The sequence below is a fragment of the Pezoporus occidentalis genome, unplaced genomic scaffold (genome assembly GCF_034315485.1).
Source record: "Pezoporus occidentalis ecotype Australia unplaced genomic scaffold, CSIRO_AGI_Poc_V1 ctg196, whole genome shotgun sequence".
NCBI classification, from domain to species: domain Eukaryota; kingdom Metazoa; phylum Chordata; class Aves; order Psittaciformes; family Psittacidae; genus Pezoporus; species Pezoporus occidentalis.
Window position 1 is genome coordinate 42,709 of NW_026913811.1, and position 9,161 is coordinate 51,869.

Below are 9,161 nucleotides of genomic sequence, written 5' to 3' on the forward strand. Positions count from 1 at the left end.
CTATCACCTGGATGGCAGAGTTTTTGTCACAGCTGAGACCATCTCCTGTAAAAGTAAGATGAAAGGAACTGTGTCTTCTGACATAAATGCATCATTTCATTAGGATTAGTAGCACATGCTCTGTGGCATGCACACACAGTCCCAATTGCTAAAGACTCTCAAAATAAGTTGGCTCTGGAATTCATTGGGCTATTCTGAATTTAATCATCTTTTCAGCCATGAGCTGAACAATTTTTGTTCATCTTATGTTCACCATAAAAGCCTGAAGAACACTACTGCGTGCATCCATTGTTGCAAAGTAGGACCAGGCATTTAAAGCTCTCACCAAATTATTTTATATATTATACAGTGCCATGGAATTGGATACAGTGATTCCTTTCAACCTGCTGAAATGACATTTCTCCCAGTTGTTTGTTTTTATTGCCAGCTACTTACGTTGCTTGTCTCTTGTGTGCTTTTTCCATCTCACACTGTCAGATACACAGACAGTGAACAATGCATCATTTATGCTTCTGCAGCCTGTTTTACTTATGGTGTGCCTGTTAGGAAGGCATTGCATGTCTGAGTAGCCTGGACTAAGGAACAGCTATACATGGTACAGATAACAGATAGGAGGATGATTTTGGAAGTTGGGAGAAGTGAGAACATATGATGGAGAGCCAGGCTGGGTAAGGTATGAGTTGTCATTGTGCAATATTACTTGTGAAATAAAATTTTGTTCCGTCATACTTTCTCAGAGTATTTGGGACCTGGCTCAGTTCCTTACCATGGGACAATTTTTTAAACTAAGGGAATCTAAATAAGTGTATGCTAACAGTAGATTTTTTTTTCAATGATGTACATGAAGCCATGTTGCATGAGCACTTTTTGACCAAGTTGGAATGGGTTCCTGATGTAAAGTGGATAGATGTGTAGCTCTGTGTGTGTTGCTATTTCATTATACCAATTTCTAGATTTGCTTATGCCTAATTGCTGCTGTGTTTATACATCTAAAAAAACCTAATTCTATGCTCATTTACTGTTTTATTCTGGGAGTAATTCTAGCTGTTCAAACAGACACGAATGTTGGGGGTTTTCAGAGTGATTTAAATGCTGTAGATATAAAGACACCATTAAAATTATTGAGAATTGGGTGTGCAAACCCTCTAGTCACATGCAGAAAACATCTCAGTCCAAAATTTTGTTAAATTAAGCTCTAATTCAAACAACTGATATACCTTAAGTGGTTTTACACTTATGCTGTCATTAGTGCTAGCGCAGATTGAAACTTAGCCTTTTTTACTTGACTGCCTAAACTTGGATGTTAAAGCCTGTTCACTGCGCCCCTGCTTGTAAAAGAGCAAACCAAGTACTTGCAAGTCAAAGATAGTCTTGTTCTTTCATGAACATGACTCCAGGTGCTTGAGCCTGGCACTGTCCCAGAGTCATCCTAGGACTGCTGGCGAAGATGCTGAGCCCTTGGGGCTCACCCTGAGTGTCACCTGCTGAATTACTCCCAGTTTTGCTGCTCATGTGATTGTCTTGTTTGGAACTGATTGCGCCATGTTCTCTCAAATGGTCTTCCATTTTCGGGCATTCAGCTCCAGTTGATCAGTTTCTGGAATACTAGGGATTCACTTTCTGACAAGGACAGGACACAGCAGTTACCTCCATAAAATTTCTTATACCTTTCCCCAAGTCATTGGGAAAGGCCTCAGTTACATCTGGGATAGGGTCACTCATAATTCTATTCTGTACTAGTAGTGCCTGTAGTCCCCAAATTTGGTATCTGAAAATTAGATTAATTTTTCTTCTTTTTTTTTTCCTTCTTTTTTTAGAAATAGTCTTTCCTGTTTTGCTTCAGTCTCCTTGAAATGCAGATATTTCTTAGACATGACAATTAGTTCTAAAACTGAAATGCCCTAAATGCTGGGACCTTCTGTTCTTGTATCAAGGCACAAGAAAAAAAACAACTTTTCACTTTTCTTTCTTTGTGATTTCCAGTGACCCCTTTGACTCAGTTTCTCCTTGTCCTTTGGCATTTGTCTAAGACTGTACTGTATGACTTTGTTTTCTAGGCCTCTGGAGCAAGTTCATCTTGAAACTAGCCAGCCATATTGGAACCCATTGACATTCCAAAACAGTATATATATACATATATACATGCATATATATATATATATATATATATATATATAAAATAAACAGCCAAAAGCAGAGAAAAGGAACAGGGATTTAATACTTTTTTTAACAATTATTTTTGTGAAACATGTACTCTTTTCATACGGGTGGCTTTTACAAGCAGCTTTATCATTGTTCCATTTTTTTTAATTATTCATTGTGGTCATGGAAATGTTGATTCTTATCTGCCTGATATTTTACAATCTGGAGGAGGTATCACTGTAAATATAATCTGAAATGATGACTGGTGTAGAGACAGATTTCCCATGACACTGCTAATGTGGTGAGAGTTTTACGTGCTTAGTTTGTTTAAATCTGCATTAAAGTCAGGACAGTTATATGCAAGGAAAACCTTCAAATCAAGAAAAGTCTCAAATTTAGGTTTTCAGAAGGTGGTTTCAGTGAGAGTTCATTAAATTTGAACAGGTTTGAAAGCAGTCATTTTACTTTTCAGCCCTGGCTGGGCATAGTTTTGTTTTATCAGTATCAGATATCACAATAACCAACTCCTCAGGTATTCAGGTGTGTGGGAGCCCTTGCATCTCCTATTAAACGGAAACTACAAAATGGGGACAGATAATTTTTATATGCAATTAACTTCCTGTTTTACCCTACTTACCCCTCATACCCATTGCCATCTGTCCTCCCCTTGAGTTCAGTAGCCTTCTTCACACTTCAGCAGTGCTCCTTTGAAGGGTATGAATTCTCCATATCAAACAACTGAAATAACATTGTTAAAGCTCAGTCTTAGTCATACTCATCATTAATTCATGACTAGAGATAAAGATGCTGAGGATGGAAAGAGAAATGGACTGTACACCTGTACAAAAAAGTACTGTATGCTTCATTTCATTCCATGCTGGAGAGCTCTGGGAGGAGGAAGGGACTGTTCCTTACCTGTCATTTCATCCATATTTGTATGTACTGTAGCAGGTGGCTAAAACAGGAAAGGGCAGAGAAACATTTCTTTAGAAGTGTAACTGCCAGGATAGTTATCTAAAGTTATCAAATAATAACAAAAGAACATGCTTTTTTATTATTATTAGATACTTACATTTCTTTTCAGTCTGGAAGCTCACCAGATACAAATGCTAATATTAAATTGTTCGGCATACTGTAATGGTAAATGCTTAGAAGTGTATTTGCTAAGAATTCATGATTCTGTCTATGCTATAAACTCCTTTTGTTACAATTTTTTTAAGAAAACTATTTTTGTTAATGTAAAATTAATATTTCAGAGCAGAATTTTTAAACTTATTGCACTAAATACGAGCTCTGTACAAATGAATAATGCCTCGATGGTTCAATCACTCCATTCAAGAAAATCTTTTGGAAGAGAAAAGCCCATCTACAGAAGGTTTGCAATGGAGTGGAGTGGTATGTCTAGCTGGAGACATGCACAACTTGTCTTACAAAGGTTTAACAAGTAAGCAGTTATCTGTGCTTCCTTTCAGAGGATCAGACTTTTAAATTGCTGCCGAAGGTTTAAGAAATATTTGGTATCAAGTAGCTAACCAGTGCTCTTTACCTTTTGGCAACAGTAAAATATTTCACTCCTGCTTCTATAAATTATTTGATAAATTTGTTTAGCTTTCTTTCGGTAATGCAATTAAAAGGATTTACTCTTTTCATATCACAGAACCCAAACTACGCAAAAGTAAAAATATATTTAGAAATGATAGCTGCTGGGGAGGCAGGGAGACAGAATTATCTAATCCTGCAAGCTCTTAGACACTTAGTTAAGTAATCCAAATCGGTAGCTCCACTGACATCAGGAGAATGTTATAAAGTTACTCATCTATGTAAGTGCTAACTGGCCTAGAGCTTCAACCTAGGGATTCAGACTGGACAACGGGAGAGGCCTCTCACTTCAACTTAGAGATCAGGCTATCTAGAAGAAGCACTTCAGCAGCCTTAAGTTCGTGGAGAGGAGACATTCTTGCTGTACCAATGTGTAAGACAGCAGTGGCACTGAACACCGATATTTGTGTATATCAATGAGGGTTAGCAACAGAAATTTACAAGCTGGCTTAGATGAACCTTAGAAACTGAATTCCAAGGCCAAGAGATTTATCATATACCCAGTTGCTTCCAGAGAAACTAATTTCCATCTTGTTTGGAAATTATTGAAGGTGCTTTGATTGAAGCCTTGAATTTTGCTCATTTTGACAACAAATTTCTGCTATGACCAGTTCCACAAGTTTGTGTTCTCTGCTCACTGGAAGTCCCGGGTGGGGGTTTTTCTCTGTAATTGCAACTAGAACTGCAGTTGGAAACAAATTTTGTATTTTTGTATTACTTGACTGTGCACCATTTTTATAGCAGTTTATCCTGTTTTAAAAATAAATTTGTTTTATTTACATGGTGTTTAAAAGATACAGGCAACACTTTACTATGGGTAGTTGTAATGTTTAAGTGGCAAATCTATATCATTACCAAGTTCTTAATAAAATTGTGTGCACCATTCTTGAGTGTATATCCAGCATGCAGAGCTTTTCAGTTGTGCCAAAAAGGCATTCCATCCACATGCAGGCTTTCCAGTGGCCCTTTAAAGCTTTTTGAATATCCTTTGAGGTTCATTTGCAAACAGACTACAAACTGCCCTCTTCCAGATCCGTCTTGTGCAAGGAGGCAAACAGAAGACTGACATCTGAAGAGACAACTTTTCAGGACAAGTTTAGACTCTGCTTCCCTTCCCTAGTAGGATAGTAGAGTGGGAGAACACTTGACATGTAAATCACTAGTTGGCAGTAGAGGTGCTGGGGTCTGCCAGTTGTGATGGATTAAATACTGGTTTTTGCCAGCTGGTTATTAAAGCCAGTATATGGACTGTTTTTTGGGAAGCAGTCTAGACTAACTAGACAGTGATGCTGCCCTGGGAATAAGACTGCAGGAGAAGCAGGTAAGACAGCTGAGACAGAGAAATCATCTCCTTGGGAAGTCCACTGAACTTGTGGACTTAGTACTTGAGGACTGGAGATTCAGTATGGCCAATTTGGGTTTAAAAATTAAGCCATTGGGATTGCTGGTTCCCAGCATTTGGTTCCTCCAAATGGTCTTCTTTGTAGCCTTTGATCAACTAGGTTTTAAAGGAAAAAAGCATACCATTCTTTAAACTGTTTACATTTTTTCTGCGTTATTTTACTCTCTTATTTGGAAGTTGAGCAACAGTGTGTCATTTTTATTGCTCTTCCAGCCCTAGAGAACTGTGTTCTTTTAGGTCTTATTTCTATGCTGCTCTTGCAGCAGAGGAGTGCCAAGTGGCCGAGTGTCATCTCCCCTTTGTTCCACTGATCTTGGCACATGCCTTCTCACCTTCCTGAGGCAATGATTCAGGGTATTTCCTGGACTGATTGGGAGGGGTAGTAGGTGCTGACCTGAAGTTCTGAGGTGGGTTTTTGTTTTGTACGTTATCACTCCATCGCTGTGCTTGCTGGCATTAGGAGTGCAGCTCATCACTTTTACAGTTTCAGTGCTGCTCTAGATTTAAACATATGGTATGGTCACCTTAGAATTGCTTATTCAGCTTTTCTGTAGCTTATGTTCACACTCCTAGCTGCCAAAAACAGGATGGGTTTTTACATGTGGCCTTAGCTTGGCATAGTAACCCAAGGACTTTCTGCATTAGGAAAGCCTGTCCCAGACAGAAGGGAGAACTTAAAATCCCAGTTACACACTGTAGTGGGTTGACCCTGGCTGACAGATAAGCCCCTACTCTGTTGCTTGCTCAGTGCCCTGCCAGGATGGGAGAGAGGATTGGAAGGACAAAAAGTGTCTAGATAGTTCAAAGAAAAGAATCCCAAGTGATGCAAAGGCAGTCACTCACCACCTCCCACCAGCAGACCAATGCCCAAGCAACAGCTACTTTGGAACCGCACATACGCACACACGCCAGTTTTATTGCTGAGTATGACATTATATGGTATGGAGTATTTCTTCAGTCTGTTCAGGTCAGCTGTCCTGGCTGTGTGCCCTCACATCCTCTTGTCCAGCCTCAGCCTGCTCTGCTGCGGTGGCAGAGTGAGAAACAGAAGGCCTTTGACCCTGTGCAAGCACTGATCAAGAACAGGTAAAATGCTTTTGTGTTAGTCAACACCGTTTTGGTCAAAAATCTAGACCACAGCACCATGCATACTGCTGTGAAGAAAATTAACTCCATCCCAGCCCAACCCAGTACATAGGTCCACTTACCCAAGAGTTAATCTGAGACTTGCTCCCTGCATTTCTGTATAGCACCTTCTCAGGGTGGTTATTCTTTCTGAAAGGGCTTTTTTTGCCGCAGGCAAGTAGCCTGCTCCACAGTGCTCCCTTTCACTGAGGGAGCAGGGGATGCTAGCTCTTACTCTTTCAGCACAAAATGGGGATATAAAGCAAAAATGAGCCCTTTCTGTATCAGTGTTCTGGCAGTTAAGCAGCCAGCGTTTGAGACAACATATTTAATATGCCCTCGGGGCATGCACTTTAGTGGTTTGCTCTGAGTGGTTACGATGTATTCTATGAATGTATGTTATAGAGTCAGAATAAAATGCATGTAGCAGACATATACTTATCATCACCATCCAGTGATCATTTGGTTCTGAGTGCATATTTACATGCTGTATTGAACATGGCACAGTCATTCTAAGAAACAATCTTAAGATTTAAAAGTAGATACCTAACAACATTCCTGTTTTTAAATCATGGCTTTGCCTGTGCAGGTACTATTTACTATATCTAAACATCACTAGTCCATTGTTTCTTGAACAGCTTGTGTGACACATTATCACCACAGAAATCCTATTTCCTCTTTGTGGAAAAAAAAAACCCTTGTGTTTCCCAAAACGAAACCCAATAGGCTTATTTGAAGCATTTCTTGCACTCAGCTTGCTTGTTGGGATGATAGAAATTTACTCTAAATATTTCATTTTCAAATGCTCTTTCAACTACTTCATCTCTGCCGTTACTTCCATCACATAACAAAATATAACGGAGACTAGTAAGACTGTATTTCTTGTGTTCTGTAGCAAATACTGTTCTCAAGGTATTTTTATTCTTTTATATTTGGAGAGATGAGGGATGAGATGAAACTTGTGATGTGGGTCATGTGTAAAAGGCAGAATTTCTGATCTGGGATGGCGCTGTGATGTGTCTTGCAGTGTTTGCAAGCTAATGCAATCAAGCCAAAGCTCTTCAGAGATATTGGAATTATGAAAATATTTCTAGGGAAAATAGGTAGCATGAATCCATCTAAAAATACGCATTTGGAGGCTAAACTACCTGGCATTCATTTGACAGAGATCTGTTAGAACTAACAGAAAACCGGTAAACACCATCAGATTCTACTCCCCTGAGGTCAAGTCATCATACACAAGTATGATGAGTTAAGTCTTTTAAACATTTGGTACTTTTCTATAGAACAAATATGGGACTCCCCTTAGAACCAAAGTTGCAAGAATTCAGAGCAAAAGAACTAGCCTAATTTCAGTAACGCAGAGAGCTGGCTTCTTCGTGTATTTGATGAAAGACGCTGGCAGCATAGGTGGCTGCCATTCCTCAAGTGAACCACCACTTCCCTCTTATTTGAGTGAAATAGGAGCAGCTAGGGAGTATTTCAGACAGGTTTTGTGAGATGAGGAAGCTGCCAGTCATGAAACCCAGCAGAAGTTGGGCGCTCACTGCACAGTTTCTAATTCTCAAATAAATACTGTATGTGCTCCAGTCTCGGTATTGGTTGGGTCCCGCCCTGCTCTGACTGAAAAGGGAGAATTGCTCTCATGAGAGAAAGAGTGCCGCCGACTGTGTTGTAGTGTCTCACAGGGGAGTGAGGGAGAAGAAAAGAGAAATGTGGGTTTGTTTCCAATGTCAGCCAGAAAGCAGCTGTCAGAGGTTAGGTGGGGCCATGGAGAGCAGGATTTCACAGGTAGAAAATGTTCCACAGGATCTTCACAGTAGTTAAGAAAAATCACATTTCGATTCACAGACATCTCACAGCAACATCCCCTGTGCCCTGCTTTTATTTTGCTCTGGAGCTCTTCAGAGCAAGAAAGAAGGTGGAATCCTATACCCATAGAAAGGAGTTACTTCTATATGGTGGATGGTGTTGCTGATTATAGCAGATACCTAAGGAAAACGGAAAATCTTCTGAACAGATTTTAAAGGCTTGACAGTACTTGCATTGTCTATCAAAGCTTCATCTGCAAATAAATTTTTCATATGCTTTCACTCATACTTTGAACAGGGCAATCAAACCCCTGGACTGGCTTAGTGATTTACATTGAATCAAGATCAACTCACAGGTGCTCCTTTTTCCAGTGGAATGCCACCTCCTTTGGGAATGGGAAAAGTAAATGTGACACTGTTTATTGTTGTCTTGAGAATTTGAAATGTTTTATACTGCAAGCTGTGAATGCAGGAAGAGAAAGGAAATTATCAGTGCTGATCTAATCTTAGATTTTCTGTGTAAACTGACATTGTGCCAGGATACTGATGCAAAACTGTATTTTAGTCTAAGAAATGTATAGATTTTTTAATGTATCAAAATAAAGCTTTTCTTTTTAAGTAAGAGAGACATTTCTGTTGTCTTCCTTGCAGGGTGCTAAGCCATGCTTTTCTTAGGAAACTGCCTCATGACCCTGGAAGCAAGCAGAACCCATCCAAATCTTTGCTCAGTATTAGCTTTGCTCTGTGCCTGCCCTTTAGCTGGGTACCTGCAGTACTGCCAGGCATGCCCTCTTGGCTCTCTCGTTGTCCTGATGCCAAGGAAAGAGTTGTGATGTTAATGCTTATGCTGAGCTGGGAGGGTTGAATCGGGTTTTGGAGAGCAAAGATGTGTTTTTTCTCTGTCATTCTCCCCTCTAACCTTCTGTTCCTCAGCTTCTCTCCTGGGGATAGGAAACTGCCCCTTTAACTGTATGCCAACAGTTTCACCCATCACCAGGTTCCTTGGCCTCCCTGATACATAGGCTACAGGGTGTGCTGAAAGGTCAGTCCCACACTGAAGAGGTTGCTGAAGGCTTCATTGT

At 39.9% G+C, this 9,161-nt stretch overlaps 1 protein-coding gene across 1 annotated transcript in view; it reads left to right on the forward strand.

Moving 5' to 3' along the window:
• The window catches only part of SLC44A1 (solute carrier family 44 member 1), a gene marked incomplete at its 5' end in the record, with an annotated part of 29,329 nt that extends 20,628 nt beyond the window's left edge, over nucleotides 1-8,701 (forward strand). The window contains one exon of the mRNA XM_062617465.1: nucleotides 2,058-8,701. Within this exon, the coding sequence (XP_062473449.1) occupies nucleotides 2,058-2,081 (24 nt within the window). The remainder of the gene's footprint in view (nucleotides 1-2,057) is intronic.
• Nucleotides 8,702-9,161: the final 460 nt, after the last annotated feature.